At 43.8% G+C, this 21,010-nt stretch overlaps 1 protein-coding gene across 5 annotated transcripts in view; it reads right to left on the reverse strand.

Moving 5' to 3' along the window:
- STRADA (STE20 related adaptor alpha) overlaps positions 1 to 21,010 on the reverse strand; it is a 42,280-nt gene that overhangs the window by 6,143 nt on the left and 15,127 nt on the right. For all 5 annotated transcript variants that reach the window (XM_087713305.1, XM_087713303.1, XM_087713304.1 and 2 more), the window contains 7 exons: positions 19,251 to 19,353; positions 16,035 to 16,156; positions 15,528 to 15,636; positions 14,398 to 14,521; positions 1,229 to 1,400; positions 785 to 889; positions 405 to 646 (listed from right to left, as the gene is read on the reverse strand). In XM_087713305.1, coding sequence (XP_087569431.1) covers positions 405 to 646; positions 785 to 889; positions 1,229 to 1,400; positions 14,398 to 14,521; positions 15,528 to 15,636; positions 16,035 to 16,156; positions 19,251 to 19,353 — 977 coding nt within the window. The remainder of the gene's footprint in view (positions 1 to 404; positions 647 to 784; positions 890 to 1,228; positions 1,401 to 14,397; positions 14,522 to 15,527; positions 15,637 to 16,034; positions 16,157 to 19,250; positions 19,354 to 21,010) is intronic.

Here is a 21,010-nt window from a genome sequence, read left to right on the forward strand (position 1 = left end):
AAGAAGAAGCCAAAGGACTTATTTTGCATTTCTACTTTTTTTATAATTGCTGAAACAATTAAAAAATGGTTTTTTCTCTATCTGCATCACTAATCTGAACCTACTTGCTTTTTCATTTTCCAAGTTCTTTATCTGACAAATTGATATTTTCATTGATATTTTCATCATTGATTCCAAGAGCAATCAATTCCACAAACATATAACATGTTTAAAATCATCCAAAACCATTCAAAACTTGCTAATTTGACATGGAGAAACTGATTCAACAGGGAAATAATATTCACATCTTTTGCAACACTTTACTTCTGCTTCCAACTGAATGTTGTTGAATATTTTAGCTCTGATTTTAGCTCCACCACTTCACAGATTACCATATCCCCTGAACTTCACTCTTTTCATTATACCTCAAGTCTGGGTTCCTTTGCAAGCATTGTTCTACAAAGTTGTGAAAATATGATGAGAAAGTACGGTGGTAAGGGTGCAGTGCTGCTTCACCATTAGAGGTTCTAGTATTGCTGGCTGCCATGCCTTCTCCAAGACTACTGCTAGCCCCAGAGCGTGATGGTTTCATAGTCAGCTCCTCTGGAGGAATAGTAGTTGTGTCTAGTAGGCAAGGGACAGTTCCATTGAGTTTCTCCAAAAGCATCTGAAGCATAAGAACAAAATGTTTGGTGAAAAATATCACATTACTATAGAGCAGTTAGTGTTATAACAATTCTAGTGACTTTATTGTCATATATACAGTCAGGGACTGAAGTGAAAGGGAAACAGAAAAATCTCCTACTTGTGTTGCAGGCATATCTTTGAACGGAACATGGCCATTTGCTAGCTCACAGGCTGTTATTCCTACACTATAGATATCAGATTTTGCATCATAGCCTTGTAGGTTCTAAAATCAGAAAAGCAAAACAGTATTGAATTATAAATGTTATTCAAGTTATTCAATTCAAATTCAAATTTAAAAATATACAAGCTAAGCATATCATAATTACCCCTATAAATCAATCATTCATCAATCAGACAATGTTTTTATTACAGCATCAATGTCAGAAAAAAAACTTTTCTTAAGAATGAATAAAAGATATTGAAATTTCTACAGTTAGTATACCAAATGATTTTAAAAAGACATTATCTGAAGCTGTTCAGAAATAAATTGTAAAATAGATGGTGAAAATGTATGCTATGCACACTTAAAGGTTGAGAAACAATACTAAAAAAATTAACATACCTGCTGCAAGACCTCTGGACTAAGCCATGGTAGAACTTTAATGCTAAATTTGGGGAAATCATGAACTACTTTGAGACGCTGACCATGGCTGATCATACTGAGGTTACTGCGCAAGCCAGAAAGATATACTTTTCCATCTGCAGATATGAGGATATGACTGGCCTTCACACTCCTGCATACAAAAAAACAAAACAAAACAAAACAAAACAACAACAACAAAAACAGTCACAAATCCCCATCAATCCAAACCAACTCCATTTTATACCAAAAAAGAAAAACTCTGGAATTTGAGGCAGAAGGTATTGTTGAGAAAGACCGTTGGCTTAACTGAACGGTCATTCTCGGGGCACTGTGAGGAGAGTCCAATGCTGGGTTAACACAGCCTATCTGCCCTTGGACTGAGTGATGTTTTTCAGTTGACCACGCCTCCCTTTGCCTCTGCATGTTCAGTTTGAAAACGAAGGAGACAGTCAGTTACAGTCAATACAGTCACATCGTGTAAGATAATAAACACCCCAGGCGGGTTTGGACTCTCCTCGCAGTGCCCTGAGAACAACCGTTCAGGTAAGCCAACGGTCTTTCTCCAGTGCACTGCTCGGAGAGTCCAATGCTGGGACATGCCCAAGCTACTGAGTCCCAGGGTGGGGAGCACCGGAGCCTCTGGCAGTTCAGCCACTCTTTGTAATACTCTTCTGCCAAACGAGGCTTCGGCTGAGGCAAAGGTGTCAATCTTATAGTTTTTAATGAAAGCCGTGGGAGAGGCCCACGTGGCCGCTCTACAAATGTCAAGAATAGAAGCCTGTGTCGCCCAGGCTGCAGAAGCTGCTGCGCTCCTAGTGGAGTGTGTGGTGACCCGGCTTGGAGCAGTCTTGCCCTGGTGCTCATATGCCAGCTTTATGCAGCGCGTAACCAACGACCCACTGTGTGTGAGGAGACTTTGTGGCCCAGAGACGCAGGGAGGAAGGAGACAAAGAGCGCCTCTGAACGGTGGAAGTCTTTTGTTCTCTTTACATACGTGCGCACGGCTCATCTCACGTCCAACTTGTGCCACTCACGTTCCTTAGGGTGAGAAGGACGGGGACAGAAGTTGGGCAAAATAATCTCTTGAGTCCTGTGAAACAGTTAATTTTCGGAGTAAAGGACGGATCAAGTCTCAGAATTACTCTGTCCGGATGAACTACGCACAGATCCTGCCTGACAGAAAGAGCTGCCAGCTTGGATACCCTGCGTGCAGATGTAATAGCCACCAGGAAAGCAGTTTTGATGGTAAGGTGGCGTAGACTGGTCGTGCGCAAAGGTTCAAATGGGGCTTTCGTCAGCGCCTTAAGCACGAATGGAAGGTCCCATGACGGATACCGGTGAACAGCTGGAGGGCTGATGTTCGCAGCTCCCTTAAGAAAGCTCTTGATCTGAGGATGTTGACTCAGAGAGTGAGAGGAACCCCTAGCTAGAATAGTGGACAGTGCTGCAACCTGACGTCTTTGGGTGCTAACAGCAAGTCCTTTATCTAGACCCTCCTGCAAGAAGTCTAGGGTTTGAGGAATCGAGGCTGATGAGGCCTCTATGTCTCTAGTCTTGCACCACTGTGAGAACGCAGCCCAGGTGGCATCGTAAATTCTAGTAGTAGAAGGCCTCCTGGACGCTTGTATCGTTCGAATGACCTGGTCAGAGAACTTCTGCTTCCTCAGGAGCTCCCCCTCAAGTGCCAAACAGCTAGCTGTAGCCACTGGGCTCCGGATGGCTGATGGCCCCCTGGTTGAGGGAGATTTGGTCTTGAGGGATTCGCCACGGTCTCTGAACTGAGAGACTGACCAGGTCTGCGTACCAGGGCCTTCTGGGGCAGAAGGGAGCCACCAAGATGAGGTCTGCCTTTTTGGCCAAGAGCTTGTTCATCACCTGAGGGATGAGTGGAAGTGGAGGGAAGGCATACAGCAGTCCCTGAGGCCACACGGACCTCAGTGTGTTTGTTCCCTCTGCCAGGGGCGAGTGGTAGCGACTGAAGAAGCGTGGGAGATGTGTGTTGTTGTGTGTGGCAAACAGGTCTACTTGCGGTTTGCCGAATCTCCTCAGGATCTGCTGGAACAGGTCCGGGTGCAGGTGCCACTCCGAGTGGTCGATGCGTTGGCGGCTCAGCCAGTCTGCTTCCCGGTTGCTGATGCCGGAGAGAAGCCAGATGATGCTCCGCCCACCTGCCCAGAGCTTCTGCCTCGAGCATGAGGATTTGGATTTGTTTATTATTTATAGGCCGCCCTTTTCCCTGAGGGGACTCAGGGCGGCTTACAATTTATAGGGAGGGGGATACAAGACAATAAAACAATAAACATGAAAACAGTGTAAGTAAAAATAAAACACAACATTCATCATTCGGGTGGGGACAGATTACGATCTTTATCCCCAGGCCTGACGGGATAGCCAGGTCTTGAGGGCTGTGCGGAAGGTCTGGAGGGTGGTGAGGGTACGAATCTCCACGGGGAGATCGTTCCAAAGGGTCGGAGCTACTACTGAAAAGGCTCTCCTCCGCGTAGTTGCCAGTCGACACTGACTGGCAGATGGAACTCGGAGGAGGCCTAATCTGTGCGATCTAATAGGTCGCAAGGAGGTAATTGGCAGGAGGCGGTCTCTCAAGTACGCAGATCCACTGCCATGAAGGGCTTTATGGGTGGTAAGTAGGACCTTGAAGCGCACCCGGAGATCAACAGGTAGCCAGCGCAGCTCGCAGAGGATGGGTGTTATGTGGGCGAATCGAGGTGCACCCACAATCACTCGCGTGGCCGCATTCTGGACTAGCTGAAGTCGCCGGATGCTCTTCAAGGGCAGCCCCATGTAGAGCACGTTGCAGTATTCCAGCCTAGAGGTCACAAGGGCCCGAGTGACTGTTGTGAGAGCCTCCCGGTTCAGGTAGGGTCGCAACTGGCGCACCAGGCGAACCTGGGCAAATGCCCCCCTGGTCACAGCCGTCAGATGGTGGTCGAAGGTCAGCTGTGGGTCCAGGAGGACTCCCAAGTTGCGAACCCTGTCTGAGGGGTATAAAATTTGACCCTCCAGCCTGAGTGATGGAACACTAACCAAATTATTGGGAGGGAAACACAACAACCACTCGGTCTTCTCCGGGCTGAGTACAAGCTTGTTAGCCCTCATCCAGTCCCTAACGGCTTCAAGACCCCGGTTCATCACGTCCACCGCTTCATTGAGTTGGCACGGGGCGGACAGATACAGCTGCGTATCGTCCGCGTATTGGTGGTATCTTATCCCGTGCCTCCGAATGATCTCGCCCAGCGGTTTCATGTAGATGTTGAATAGTAGGGGGGATAAGACCGAACCCTGCGGCACCCCATATGTTAGGGGCCTAGGGGTCGATCTCTGCCCCCCAACTAACACCAACTGCAACCTGTCCAAGAGGTAGGAGGAGAACCACTGTAAGACAGTGCCTCCCACCCCCACCTCCCGCAGTCGTCGCAGAAGGATACCATGGTCGATGGTATCGAAAGCCGCCGAGGGATCAAGGAGAACCAGGATGGAGGCATGGCCTCCATCCCTGGCTCTCCAGAGATCATCGGTCAATGCGACCAAAGCGGTTTCTGTGCTGTAACCAGGTCTGAAGCCCGACTGGAAGGGGTCAAGGTAACTGGCTTCCTCCAAGGACCATTGAAGCTGGAAGGCCACCACCTTCTCAACAACCTTCCCTACGAAGGGAAGGTTGGAGACTGGACGATAGTTGTTGAGTACAGCTGGATCCAAGGATGGTTTCTTCAGGAGGGGTCTCACCACCGCCGCTTTAAGTGCGGCGGGGAAGTGCCCCTCCCGAAGGGAGGCGGCAACAACCACCGGGATCCAGCCTCGTGTCACCTCACTGCTGTTAGTAACCAGCCAGGAGGGACACGGGTCCAGTACACAGGTGAAGGCACTCACAGCCCTCATAGCCTTGTCCACGTCCCCGGGGGCAACATCCTGAAACTCAACCCAGGGGTGGTCTACCAATTCATCCTCTTGTGCCTCGGCTGGATCTGCAAAGGTGGAGTCCAAATCCGACCGAAACCGAGCAACTTTGTCCGCTAAGAATTGGACATAATCCTCAGCCCTACCCTGCAAGGGGTCCCCCGTATCCCTCCTATTTAGGAGGGAACGGGTTATCCTAAACAGGGCGGCTGGGCGGGACTCAGCGGACGCAACCAAGGTGGCAATATATGATCTTTTTGCTGCCCTAAGTGTCCTGATGTATTCCTTGGTGCAAGTTGTTAAGAGTGCTCGGTTCGATTCGGATTTATCGGACCTCCACAGGTGCTCTAGGAGTCTCCTCCGGCGCTTCCTCTCCCGGAGCTCCTCGGTAAACCAAGGAGGCCTCCGGGATCCGCCGCCTCGGAGGGGCCGCAGTGGCGCAATCCGGTCAAGGGTCTCCGATGCTGCCGAGTGCCAGGCAGCAACCAGAGTCTCCGCCGGACTGTGGGCAAGAGCATCAGGAATAACCCCAAGCTCCGTCTGGAACCTCAAAGGGTCCATAAGTCGCCTGGGGCGGAACCACCTGGTCGGTTCCTCCTCCCTACAGTGGGGGTTTGGCCTCCGAAAGTCAAGCCTCAGTAGGCAGTGGTCTGACCACGACAGGGGTATGATCTCATTACCCCTCAGACCAAGATCACAAGTCCACTGCTCTGAGAGGAATACGAGGTCAAGCATGTGACCCGCTGAATGGGTTGGGCCCCGAATTACCTGGGTCAAGCCCATGGCCGTCATGGAAGCCATGAACTCCTGCGCCCCATCAGAGTGTTCACCGAGCGAAGGCAAATTGAAGTCCCCCAGGACCATAAGCCTGGGGAACTCAATTGCCACCTCGGCTACCGACTCGAGGAGCGAGGGGAGGGCTGCTGCAACGCTGTTGGGAGGCAGGTACGTTAACAGCAAACCCACTAGGGACTTCCTGGGGGAGGAGCCTGTCGCCGAGGAGGGCTCATCCGAGCTCCTCTCAGAGATCTGGTCTGTGTATCTAAATAAGATCATAGATATCACCCCTTTTTGGCTATAAAGGGGCAGGGAGCAGCTCTGTGTGGTAGGGTCTATTCGTAATTCACAGCCTTTCTCTTTTTTTTGGCTGTGGACAGAGATTAGATCCAGCGTAAACGGAGCCTTTATCTCCAGCCAGTTCTCAGCTGCCTTTTTTTTTGCAGCCCTAGACAGGCGACCCCCCCCCCCAGGACAAGCAAAGTTGTTTGAAGCTAGGATTAATACGGGCGGGTCCCACCCCTGTGAGATTTATGCTTTTATTACTATCTTAAATATCAGCCTCTTCATCCTAGAGGCTTCTTTGTTTAAACGGACTTCAGAATGGCGATTTCTCTCCGTTGGTGACTGATAGGGGATGTACTTAGCCGGCTTTACCTTCCTGCAGACCGCTCCTTAACAAAATAATCTTCGTTTTGGAAACAGAGGGGAGTGAAAGCGCTGTTTATTTGTTTATTTATAATGGCACCCAGGTCAAAATCGAAGCGTCTCTCTACGAATGTGCCTAATCAACTTATAGAATCTACTAAGGAACCGCAGCCCTTGTCTCCTACGCCCTCTACTGGAGAATTCTTAACACAGGAATTTTTCTTTCAAATACTTAATGATTTTAAACAAGAAATTAAAGAATTTGTATTGGAGCTATATGGTAATTTAAAGTCTAAAATTGCCCAAATGAAGGCGAATACGTTTGTAGCCGTGTCTGCCCTGTCGGATTATACCGCTGAAATAGAGAATAAATTGGAAAGTTTGGAGGAGGCTAATTCTAATTTGACAACTAATATTCAAACTTTACAACAAAAAATTAGAGATACTCAAGAACAGCTCGTTATGATAGATTTTAACAAGAAGGCATTTGCAATAAGAGTCAGAGGATTCCGCGAAAAGGAGCGAGAGAATCTGAAACAGACCTTTGTTGAAGCCTTCAGCCATGCGGTGGGAAGCCCGGGACTTAATTTTGATTGGCAGATTCGGAAAATCTATCGCCAGAATTCGTTGGTAGCGGAACAGCGACAGCTCCCGAGGGACATAATTATATATTTCTCCACAAAAGAATCCAGAAACGCGATCATGCAAAAGTTTTACAATAATAGTTTGCGAGTTGATGGCCAGAATTTGATTGTCTTCAAAGAGGTGCCATTCCAGATGTTAAAGGCAAGAAGTGACTATACTTTTTAAACTAAAGAGCTTAGAAATCATCAGATTCAATATAAATGGGAGGCCCCAGCCGGCATTACGGTCACATTTGAGAATCAAAGACTTCGTCTCAATTCTGTTTCGGAGGCTCGAGATTTCTATTGCAAGACTTTGAAGGCGGGACTTCCTGACTCACTTGGAAAAGAGGAAAGACAAGCCGAAGGAGAAGGCAAGCAGCAGATCACATGGCTGCAAGATGGAGGGTGTAGCTCTCCCCCTTCCGGAGAAGCAGAAGAGCGGAGATCGAGGATTTAGCTATGTCTTCAAAATATTTGTCTGGTTTAACTTTGTCTAGATCCAACAATTTGCAAGGCACTCAGTCTTTAGACTACGATCTTTTTCTATTAGACATTCCATTGCAAGATGGAGGGGGTAGTTCTCCCTTCCTCGGAGAAGCAGAAAAGCGGAGATCGAAGACCTAGACATTCTAAAATATTCGTCAAAGTTGTGGATTGAATGGGGGTTTGCGACTTCTCTCCGGTAGAAAAAGCGGAATCGGATATTGGTGGGGTGATGCTGAATGTATATTTGTAAAATGTATGCAGAATGATTTACGCTGTTTAAACCCTGTTAGAAGGGAAAGTTTGATGAGATTATTTCAAAATAGAAGGTAAACTGATTCTTGTTGAAAGTATTATTTGAATATGTGGAATGATTCATGCTACTTAATTTTTATTAGAAGGGAAAGCTTGGTGAAATTATTTTGAGCTAGATTGTAAATTAATGTCTGCATAAATTTGATAGTGGTAAATATCAGAGAAGTAAGGGATGAGGGTAAAATGCATGTGGAATCTGGAGAGTCTACAGGAGGCTGGGGTAAATAACAAAGAAGCAAGAGACGAGAATAAAATACATATAGAATGATTTACACTATTTAAACATAAACAAAGATGATGCTGAATGTATATTTGTAAAATGTATGCAGAATGATTTACGCTGTTTAAACCCTGCTAGAAGAAAAAGTTTGTTGAGATTATTTTAAAATAGAAGGTAAACTGATTCTTGTTGAAAGTATTATTTGAATATGTGGAATGATTCATGTTACTTAATTTTTTATTAGAAGGCAAAGCTTGGTGAAATTATTTTGAGGTAGATTGTAAACTACATTTGATAGTGGTAAATATCAGAGAAGCAAGGGATGAGGGTAAAATGCATGCGGAATCTGGAGAGTCTACAGGAGGTTGGGGTAAATAACAAAGAAGCAAGAGACGAGAATAAAATATAGAATGATTTACACTATTTAAACATAAATAAAGATGGGGGGCTGAGCTTAATACAAAGAGTTCTTTTTTTTCTTTTTTTCTTTTCCTTTCTTTTCCTTTATACAATTTGTATTTTCTTTTTATCTATTTTTTTTTAATATATTACTTTTATTTTTAATCCATACGATCATAAGATACTTTAGACAGAGGGCAGTGCCAGGTGTGGGCCCTGGGAAGTCGGGAGGATTAGGGATGGGGATTTAGGGGGGGTGGGTGGGTGGGTGTTAATATAGTCTCAATAAGAAAAAGAATGCACTTGTATACGGTTGTTCTTTTTTTTTTCCTTTCTTTTCTTTTCTTTCTTTATATTTTTTTTCCTTGGTTTATTTTATTTTTTATTATACTATATCAATAAACAACAGTTGAATAAAGGAATATACCAAGGGGGGAGGTAGAGGGAAAGAAGAGGGAGGAGTAAGGAAGGAGTAAGGGGAATGTAAGGAGGGCGTGTTGGGAGTAAGGGGAGAAGGAAGGTTTGAGGGGAAAGGGAAGTAGGAGGGGAGTGTTAGAGGGAGGAAAGGAAAGTTGGAGGGGGAAGATGGGGTGTATGGAGGATGGAAGTGTCAGGTGGGGTTGTGAATGATGAGTTGTGTTTTCTTTTTTATCTTGTTCTATTTCTTTTCTTATAGCAAATATCCAGTATATAAGTGACTGTAAAATGGAATGTGAAAATGAATAAAATATATTTGAAAAAAAAAAAAAAAAAACAGCAAACCCACTTGACCCTTGAGGTCCAACTTTACCAGCAGGGACTCATACCCGACAAGCTCCGGAGAAGGGATCCTACGAGGTGCTAAAGACTCCCGGATAACAACAGCCACACCTCCACCCCTTCCCTGGGCTCTTGGCTGATGAAGCACCTGAAATCCGTCTGGGCACATCTCTACGAGGGGGACTCCTCCCTCCGGGCCCAGCCAGGTTTCAGTAATACATGCCAGGTCTGCCCTCTCATCTAAAATTAAGTCCCGGACGAGGGGAGCCTTGTGAACAACAGACCTGGCATTTAGCGACAACAGCCTGAGACCAGGGTCCTGATTACCCGCGCCATCTGGCCTCGGAGTGGGACTCATAGGGCCGGAAGGAGGGATCTCTGTGACGTAGCGAACCCTCCTTCCCCGGTAATGGCCAGCCCTAAAGTCCCCGCCATATCTGCCCCTCCCTGTTACGACCGTAATGCTCCGACCCACTCCCGTGGCCGTGGTTCCCTCAACCACCCCTATGGCTCCTGTGTTCCCCGGCAGGCCCTCCGAATCAGTCACACTCATTTATTCACTCAGACAGTCCCCACGTGGTAATTAAAACACATAAAATACAGCAAAATGGAATAATAAAAGTGGGATCATTCATTCAATCACTAGCAATCCCATGCACTCACCATACCAGTGAAAAATTAAAAATTACGGAGCACTGCAACAGTGCGCTATCAGACTGTGATGTGAGAAATGAGGAGGGAGCTGCTCCGCTCTTCTCCGTCTTCTATGTCCCAGAGGAAAGTCCACAGCTGGAAGGCCAGAAGTCAATGATGTACAAGGCAGTCGCATGTGGAAAAGGGCAAGGCAAAAATGCCTGATGTTTATAAACAGGATCTGTTCAGCCTTGTTCCCCTTAAGGTCCCAGAGGAGATCAGCAGACCACGTAGAAGAACGGTTTATATGTGCTTTGGTCGCCACATTGTCTGTCATTAACAATACATGAGCCCCTTTTACGAGAGTGGAGAACCTTCGCAATGCGAGGTGAGCTGTCCTCAGTTCCAGCCAATTGATGCTGTGAGCAGCCTCCCTCTGAGTCCACTGGCCCTGGGCTAGGTGACCCTGACAATGGGCGCCCCACCCCAGGAGGCTGGCGTCCGTGGTGACAACTAGTCTTTCTGGCTCCTTGAACAAGCAGCCCTTCTTGACTGCCTTGGATCTCCACCATGCCAGAGATCGGATCACCTTCCGCGGGAGCCGAACGTGCCTGTGTGAGTTGCTGATCTTGGCCCTCTGCATTGACAGCAGGAACCACTGCAGCTCCCTGGCGTGGAGACGAGCCCAGGGAACCACCTTCAGACATGATATCATTATCCCCAAGAGCTGGGACAGCTGGATGATTGCTACCGACCTGGCAAGGCTGCAGTGTTTCACTCTGCATCTCAGGTTGGACAGCCGGTCTGGAGAAAGAAATACCTGGCAGGAGATGGAGTTGATGACTGCACCCAGGTGCTGTATACAGGTGGACGGCCGGAACTGGCTCTTCTCCATGTTGACAGAGAAGCCATGGTGCTGCAGAGTCTGCACAGTTAGAGAAACATCGCGGTGTGCCTGCTTGGTGGTGAGAGAATGAATAATTATATCGTCCAAATAACATTCCAGACGAACCGGATGACTGTGGAGATGAGCCGCTAGCACTGCCAGGATCTTGATAAACGTTCTGGGCGCAGATGATAGCCCGAAGGGAAGCGCCCTGTATTGATAATGCTTCCTTCCGAACAGAACCTCAGGAACCGCCTGTGGGCCACATGGATGGGGACATGCAGGTAGGCCTCTTTGAGATCTATTGAGGTCAATAGGTCCCGCTCCCTTACACAGTCCAGGATGGAGTGGAGTGACTGCATCTTGAACCTCTTGTAAGCCAGATGCTGATTCAGGCTCTTGAGGTCCAAGATGGTCCTCCACCCATCTGAGCTCTTGGGCACAAGAAATAGGATAAAATAGAAGCCCCTCCCCTGCTGATCCCTGGGGACAGGCTCTATCGCCTCTATCTCTAGGAGATGGCGGATTTCTGCTCTCATGCGCTCCCTCTTCTCTGGGTTCCTGGGGGTAGGGCAGCAAAGAAACTTCCTCTGGGGGAAGGTTAGAAAGTCCAGGACAAGGCCCCTCCGAATGGTGTTGAGGACCCACTTGTCCGATGTTATCTCCTCCCACCTGTCGGCGTACAGCCGCAGCCGATCCCCAATGGGAGGATCCCTGCAACCGTCACTTCCCTTTACGAAAGGGTTGGGAGCTACCACTGTTGTTTCCGCCTCCTCGGAATGGTCTCCGAAAGGAAGACTGGGATTGGTTGGCACGAGAACCGAAGGAAGATCTGTCCTGGTGCCTATCCCCCCCTGCATGAAAGGGTCTCTGGTAGGAAGAAGGGTGAGAAGATTGCCCTGCTTCCTGACTTCTGTAAGGTCTCTTACGAAAGGACCCCGTCCCTTTACGGTCACCCTTTAAGAGTAGCGGGGAGGATTTTGCGTTTGTCCTTAGTTTCGGTGACAAACTTGTCCAGAGCCTCTCCGAAAAGAAGGCCTCCCTTAAATGGAGCCGATGCCAGCTTCCATTTGGCTTTCATTTCAGCTTGCCAATGTCTAAGCCATAGGAGACGGTGTGAGGTGATATTGGAGGTGAGGGCCCTGGATGAGAATTTGGCCGCTGTCAAGGTGGCATCCGCCGAGTACTCGACAGCAGTTATAATTTTGGTGAGCTCATGGCACCATCTAGCCTTCTTGGGGGGCGGCCGAGATCTGAGTTGTCACAGCCAAAATAAGGTGGCCCTAATAAAAAATGAAGCAGAGGTGGATGCCTTAATGGCCCAGGCAGACGCCATGTGTGTCTTCTGGCACGCCTTTGCCGACCTCTTATCTTCTGCCTTCAGACCCTCTAGGAGCTCAGCTGTAGGTTTGAGTTGGAAGTTAGGGACACAACCGGGGTATCTACTTCAGGGAATTTCAGGATGTCTTCCATTTTCCTCTCCAGGGCATACAGTGCCCTATCTCCCCCACTAGGGTTGGTTAGTGTACCTGGCTGTAGCCACTGGCGCTGCACCGCATCAGGTACTGGAATGACCTCAGGAGCTGCTACTGTTTCTTTGAACAGGCCATGTTTGTGATCCTTGGAGGTAGAAGCCGGAGTGGCCTCAGGCTTGGAAGTGGGGCCTAGCTCCATAGCCATCATTGCCTTGTGCAAGATGGACTTAATTAAAGATGGCTTGAACAGACCAGTGAAGGCCGGCTTATCAGGGGTAAGGTCTTCGTCTTCAGAAAGAACGAAAATTTCCCCCTCCTCCTGCTCAGAACTGGAAAGCTCAGAATGAGATGGGCTGGAGGAGTCAGAAGAGGATACAGGCTCTTTGGAGGTGGAGGCCTTAGGTTGGCGTTTTTTCTTGGGGGTCTTGGTCTTGCGAGAGCCCCTGTGCTTAATTCCTTCAGCTATCACCTGAGAAATGGCTAAGGAAATCACCTCCCTCATTTCATCCGAGAGAGCAGGACCTTTACCCCTCTTCAGTTTCTGCTTGCTGGGCCTGCGATGGCCAGCCCTGCCTGAGCTGGATTCCCCTTTTTCACAATGGGAATCCTGGATGGAGTCACGTTCCTCCCCAATGGAGGAGCTAGGGGAGTCAGGGTAGCCCCAAGAAGCCTCTTGAGATGGATCCCTTGATCTATAGCCATCCCCAGACAGGAATGCACTCTCCCCAGGGGAAGGGGCCTCACGATCAGGGGAAGCTAACTCCCTGTTACGATGGCTCGGACTAGGTTTTGGCTGATGGGGCCTAGAGACCTCCCTGGGATCCACTGTGGCTCTTGGTGAAGACCTTTCATTAGAGCCCTTGTGCCCTTTGCCTTTTTTCACAGAGTGATCCAGCTTGCTGCGCTTGCTGGAGGGCCCTGCCTGGTCCCCTAGGGCCTCCCTGCATTCCTCTGCCATGCTCAGGGCACCCACAGGGCCTGGAAGGTAGCTGGAGCTGGGATGGGCACGCGCTGGCCAAAATGGCTCAAATACGCTTGCAGACTCTTCAGGAGGGAAGGGCTGCCTGGAGGTCGGATTCCTTCCTCCCACCGCCCTCGGGTCCCCGAGACTTAGCTTCTTCTCAGGAGGGAGACTAGCTGGCTCCCCAGACTAATCTCCAGCCTCCCTGCGGCATTTTGCAGTCGCTGAGGGCTGGCTGTGGCTCCGCTCGGGCTGCCTGGCTCTCCACTTCTCCTGCTTCTCCACGAGCAGCGCTGGAAGAATTTTCGCTCTCCACACGAGCCACGCGTTCTCTGCTCTTCGCCTCACTTCGGAGCGATCCAAAATGGCAGCGGATGCACGCGCAGCCGCCTCCCGCTCTTTTTAGCCTCACAGCCCAGAAAAGTGCACAAAGGTTCCAACCGTCGCTGCTGTTGCTGGGCAGAGTTGAGCGGCCGAGTGGCCAGCAGCTAAGAAGCCTGCAGGCTCCCAAACCCTTGGTTGGGGTTTTTTTCTTTTAAAAGTCCCTGGGGTCAGGTTGGGAAGATCTCCCACCGCCCCTGCCACTCGCCAGCAGCCGCTGGGCGAGGGTTTGCAATCCCCTGGAGCGCTTGCGACCAGCAGCTGCAGGAGAAGCCCGGGTGCCCTCTTAAAGTGACACAAACCTCTATGGAGTCAAATCTGACAGTTCTTGTAATAGATAGACAATCTTCTAAATTAAGAAGCCAAACGTGGTCCAAAGTGGGAAGCTTTCCAGCCTATCTGACCTTAGACTGGAGCACTCCCAAAACAGTCCCAACGGGCGGACTGAGTTTTCAAACTGAGCATGCAGAGGCAAAGGGAGGCGTGTTCAACAGAAAAACATCACTCAGTCCAAGGGCAGATAGGCTGTGTTAACCCAGCATTGAACTCTCCGAGAAGTGCACTGGAGAAGTTCAGCAAATATTTGCGCCCTGGCAATACTAATTTGAACAAAAAACCAAAGCTGGAAACAATTATTTTACTAGTTAACATTTACAATTATCTTTCTTACCTATGAACATAACCCATATGGTGTATATAATCAAGAGCTTTCAATACCCCTTGAAGGATGTAAGCCATAGCTAATTCACTCATACCATCCATAAAATGTGTACGTATTAAATCTTTAGCAGAACCTTTAAAAAGAAAATACAATATTATGATTTGATACAGTCCATAAAACCTTAATAGATATATCTTCTATTATCTATAAAAATCAGAAAGATGAGAAGCCATTAAATGTGAAGTTGTAATTCTACTTCACAAAAGACTAAGATTTCTCATTCTTTATGAAGGCTATTTTCTACATCAGCATTGATAAGAATGAGAGAAACTAGAGACTTTCATAAGGATCAAGAACCAATGGGATATAAAATCTGCTGGACTAAGTTTAGGAAGGCTTAGATTCAAATTACTAGTTAGTTATGAAGCTAAACTTTGTGAATTGGACCTGTCACTATTACACTAACATTAATGTTCAGAGTAATTTTTTGAATCAAAGAAAGAACCATATACATTGAAATGAAGTACTTAGAAAACATATAACATTTATATTTAATCATTTGGTATGATAGTTACAATATATTTTCCCTGGAAAATTCATGTGCATAATTCTCCCAAGTATAGATGAAAATGGAGGAACTGCAGTTATCCTTATTGGATCTTTTTTCTCCATACTAACAACAGAAAAATAACTCTTCTTGTTTCCCTCAATCTAACCTATTCCACTCTCTGTTAACATGATTGACAACCAGGACCTTCTTACTTTGGATTACCAAAAAGTGACTTGGTATCTCTGGTAATGCAGGGCATTCTGTTTTTGCTTGCACTGCTTTAAAAATATCTGTATTTTAAAATACTTGGTCTTTCAAAAAAAAAATCTATCAATGTACATTAATCTGAATTTGCTAATAATTAGTTCAATAATAAATTATAAAACACAAATTAACATAAAATCAAAATAACTGTCTCTGTTTAGGCAATTAATGCAAAATCTAATATATGGATTAGAAACATAGCTTTATGAGTCTTTAATTTTATTTTAATGCTGCCACTAATTACTATCAATGCCTGAATATGCTTTCATTACATGAAAAAAATCCTGTGTGAAAGAGCAGGAAGATCCTTTCTATTCTTACTTACCATATGCCATGAATGATGTAACAACCCATAGTTCATTGTCAGCTATGAAGGCTGCTTTATATGGCACTAAGTTGGGGTGGCTGAAGAATTTTGAGACATGAAGCTCACCCTGAAATCCAAAATGTAGCAAGGTATTATTGGCAAATCTGATGTGAGATATGGAGTAAGATATGACAATCCAGAGGGAATTAAATAATAATTAGCAATAAAATATAATATTCTGTTAATAATTTATTCATTCAGATTTTTAGCTGGTAATCACAGTTCATGGAGACTTTAGTACTAACAGCAGGCAGGAAGTACTACTGAAATGAATAAAATATTATTATACTTTTTTCCAGTAACATTAAATTGGCCCCTGTGGGCCAATTTAATACAGGACCAAATGGGCTTCATTCATAATTCTTATGTTGTACTGTACAACTATCATATATTAAGCTGGGTAAGAACTAAGAACACTTCTAGGAGGGACCAACCAAAGAAATTCAGCATAATTGCTAGCTTTACCTGCAAAAATGCTACCATCTCATTGGTGCAGGCCTCTAAGTTGACTCTCCGGACAGTGACAAATTCCCCACTTGGTTTATATTGTGCCAGATTCACAGTCATTAATTCCTCAAAACCTTTTCCTGAAAAAAATATGTAGCACTTTTACAATACTATTTCAATCATTTCAATCAAAATGAGACATGTAACATCTCAAACATTTTTTGCACTTAACCATTTTGAAGATTTTAGTTATGGTAGAATTCAGGAAAGTCGTCCCCTTAATAGAATAAGAGAGTTGGAAGGGACTTTGGAGGTCTTCTAGTCCAACCCCCTACTTAGGCAGGAAACCCTACATAGACAAAATGGTTATCCAATCACTTCTTCAAAACTTTTAGTGTTGGAGCATTTACAACCTCTGAAGGCAAGTTGTTTTACTGATTGTTCTGTCAGAAAATTTCTCCTTAGTTCTAAGTTGCTTCTCTCCTTGATTAATTTTCATCCATTGCTTCTTATCCTGCCCTCAGATGCCTTGGAGAACAGTCCACTCTTCTTTGTGGCAGCCCCTGAGATATTGGAACACCAATATAATGTCATCACTAGTCCTACTTTTCATCAGACTAAACATACCCAGTTCCATCAACTGTTCTTTTTGTTTTAGCCTCCAGTCCCCTAATCACATTTGTTGCTCTCCTCTGCACTCTTTCTAGAGCCTCAACATCTTTTTTACATTGTCGCAACCAAAACTGGATGCAGTATTCCAAGTGTGGCCTTACCAAGGCATTATAAAGTGGTATTAACACTTCCCTCCATGTAGATCTAGTTCCATTGAGGACTACATATTGAGTGATGTTGGTCAGCCAGTTACAAATCCATATGGTGGTGATAATGTCTAACCCATATTTTTCTATTTTATCAAGTAGTAGGTTATGGTCTACTTTATCAAATGCCTTACTGAAATCCAAGTAAATTATATCAACAATATTCATCTGGTCCACTAATTTTGTCAAAGAATGCAATAAGATTAGTCTGGCATGATCTGTTTTTGTCAAACCAATGTTGGCTTTTGGTTATTACTTTGTTGGTTCTAGCTGTTCGCTGATTCGTTGCTTGATTATGTTTTCCAAAATCTTTCCGGATATTGAGGTTAGGTTTGTAATTTCTTGGATCCATTTTTTTCCTTTTTTGAAAGTGGGAGCTATATCAACTCTTTTCCAGTCCTCTGCCAGTTCCCCGGTGCTCCAGGAACTTTGAAAGATATAGTTCAGTGGTTCTGAGATTTCATCTGCCAGTTCCTTCAGAATTTTGGGGTGTAATCCATCTGGTGATTTGAACGCGTTTAGGGTAGACAGGTCCTCATCGTTTTCTTCCCTATTTTAAATTTGTGTTCCTAATTTCTTTTTTGTGGTGTTTTTGATAGGTTGGACTGTTTTTTCCCTTTCTGTAAAGACAGATGCAAAAAATGAGTTAAGTAGTTGTCTTTTTCCCTGTTGCTTGTCACCTTCTTGCCACTTTCTCCCAGCAATGGACCAATTCTTTCCTTGACTTTTTCTTGTTTTTAACATGTTGGAAGAAGCTTTTTTCCTTGTGAATCTTAGCTTTCCTCACTTCATCTTTGCAGGCTAAGGCTATTTGCTGATATTTTGGCCTACTTATATGCCCTCCTTTCCATTTTTTATACTTGTCCTTTTTCTCTTTCAATTTGTCAGAGTTCTTTAATCCACCATGAGGGTTTCTTTTGAGAGCTGTTATTTTTCTTCTTCATTGGTATTGTGCTACACTAGGCTTTTATAAATCTCTCTTTTCAAAATTTCCCAAACTTCTTGAGTTGTTTTCCCCTTGAGGATTCTCATCCATGGAATCCTTCCCAAGCTCTCTCTAAATTTATTGAAATGAGCTCTCTTAAAGTCCAAGGTTCTAGTTTGACCTTGTTCTATTGCTTGTGTTTGCATAAAGTTGAATTCTAATATTGCATGATCACTCCCCCCTAAGTTTCCTATAGCTTCAACACCTTCTATCATTTAATCAGTTAGAATTAAATCCAATATGGCTGATTCACTTGTTCCCTTCTCTACTTTTTGGGAAACAAAGCTGTCTGCTAGGTTTGGCAAGAACCTATTTGATTTTCCACTTGGTGCAGAGTTTGTCTCCCAGTTGATGTCAGGATAGTTAAAATCCCCCATTACTATTGTGGTGTGCTTCCTACATACCTTAGTCAGCTGACTAGCAAAAAGTTCATCTACTTCCTGTGTTTGGTTGGGTGGCCTATAGTATAGACCTATGGCAATGTCATTTCCCCCCCCCCCCCACAACCTTTAATATTGACCCAAATGCATTCAGGACAGTTTTTGTCATTGTTGTTCTCTATTTCTGTAGAGATGTAGCTATTTCTTACGTATAGGGCAACTCCACCTCCTCTTTTATTTGGTCTAGTTCTTTTAAATAATTTAAATCCCTCTAGCTTTATGTTCCATTTGTATGTTTCATCTGACGAACTTTCTGTAATGGCAACAATATCATATCTACCCTCATTTACTTGAATTTCTAATCACCCTGTTTATTCCTTATTTATTTATTCCTCATTTATATTTAAAAGCTCATTTGTTCAATCACTTTTTGCTAACAAGTTAAGGCATTCATTTATATATTTTATTACTTTAATTTGTTGATTTTAGCTAAGAAGGTAAATCAATAATTTGTGAATAAAATAAATTCTCAATGCTCTGCTAGTTACACACACACACACACACACATTTCTTCTTTCAGTTTGGGGTCACTTATTCTTCAGTATTCATTTTCTTTTTTGGGGTAACTATTTAAATTTATTCAAAATATTAAAATCCAAGATAAAATAAAATATGAACAGAGACAAAAGAAAACCTGGGTTGTCAGCTTTGTAGCTGAAAGGTTTGGTATTTTTAACCGCTGAGACTTTGTGGCTCCTGTGTATTCAAACTAAGAGATATATTAAAATATAATGGTGTGGCACTTGGTAGCTCAAAATCCCAACACAGTTTTTCCCTCATATTTTTTTTTCTTTTTCCTTGTCAACTAATGTAGGGCTAGTGGGCATTAGAGTGCTATCTTAATATTCTTGATTACAATTATTAAATAATTTCATGTTATTACCATGCAGCCTAACTTAGGGGTTAATTTAAAATATCTTATGAGAAAGTAAGTTACTTAACCATGTCTTTAGATTTATAACAGGTTTGCGATTGCAGTGGCCAACATTACCTATTATGGTCAGTAACTCATAACAACTGATGTCAGGCAGATAACTGCTCATGTTGTCCCTCTTTGGGGAAGTTGTTATTGACTCTGAACTTGCCTCATTGGTCTAGAAAATAAAAAGTAAGATATGGAAAATATTATATAATCTGTAAAACAATATTGCATATATTTCGCACTATTTATATCAGTAGAGAGAAACAGAAAACATATCCTTTACTGAAGATGGTATCATGTCTAAAACGTATTTTTTGGAAAATTAGCTGTAAAATGCTATCCAAGTCTTTATACAATGATTGACTGTATTACTTGCTGAATCTGTCACAAGAAGCATTTGTTGTTCTTCAAAATTCTCACTTCAAAATAGATGTACATATCTTTATTATTTATCAAAACATGCAATTCAATATTTCTAGGTATATATTTGTAACTCTGGGTTTGACATATTATATAGCTTTCAAGAGTACCAGAACAATGTCTGCCCAGTTCCGCAGAATATTTCAAGTTCAAACTGTAACATATCAAGATAAAATTATTCAGAAACCAGGATATAGAAGTTTCTCAGTGTAATGTAGGAAGACTACTAACCTCAAAGCTGACCACTCTCAGCTAGATGGATCAACAGATTAGGAGATTCTATCACTACCTCAAAAATGCTATATTCATTATATTTTCTTTGCAATATAACCGAAAAAAATGTAACTGTCTTCTCCTTTTAGTATTTCTCCCTTTTTTTGAAAAGCACAACATATTTTGAGTACATTTAATAACATATAATAGCAATACTTTATTTAAAAAAGGAAGTAAAATACTAGAAAAGAAAACTTGCAAGCAGAACAGGAGCTCAGGTTAAGGAGCAGAATAGATATTGTCTAAAAGCTCAATTTAATAAGTTTATTCAAATTTTACTGTGTCCAATAAGGCTTAATTTGCTAAATATATGTTCAATTCCAGCCTAACATTCTTTATAAATGTAGTATTCACACTAAATAAATGTAATTTAACTTTTGTTCTGCACAAAAAATAAAAATAACATTGTTATTTACAGAGGAATATAGTTTTCAGCAAATCTGTTAGCTTTTACAAAGCATCATAAACTAATTTCTAAATTGCCACGCCAAAAAAAAACCTGCTTGAAAAATTCTATTCATGCAGAGGAAAACTACTAAGTTTGATGTTTTACAAACATATTAAAAAGTTTGAAATTAAATTTTTACTTGTGATATAACTCCTCCAAATAAATCAAACTACACTGTTCCTCAAGGATTTCAACACTGGATCATTTTTGGTGTAAAATGGCAAACAATAAGCAAAGGAATTTTTCATTTCAAAAGTGTCAGGTTTTTATAGAATAAATTTGGTTGAATTTGTTTTGATAAAATTTGTTTGGAAAATGTGATATAGAATTGGCTAAATCTTCAGCATCATCTCAATCCCCCCCTCCCCCACATTGTCTTTCTATAGTTATGTTATAATTCCCTCACCTAGATTTTTTTTAAAGTTTCATTACTTCTTACAGGAAGATCTCTGTAGTTTTGACACGTTAAAATGTTCTTTGTTCAAACAATTCCATTTATTGTTACTGTATTATGGAAGATTTCTCTTAAAAATGTCTTTTAGAAAATATCAAGATTGCACATCTTTACCCTGAACACCTTGCATTTTTATTGATGACATCTCTACAGCTCATCACTGATGAAGGAATAATAATGGCTGAAAATAAGGGCAGCTAATGGCTTTATGGTATTATAAACATATGTATTCAC

Source organism: Thamnophis sirtalis, unplaced genomic scaffold, assembly GCF_051295495.1.
Source record: "Thamnophis sirtalis isolate CommonGarterSnake01/CBP01778 unplaced genomic scaffold, rThaSir2_p1.2 scaffold_4, whole genome shotgun sequence".
Lineage (NCBI taxonomy): Eukaryota > Metazoa > Chordata > Lepidosauria > Squamata > Natricidae > Thamnophis > Thamnophis sirtalis.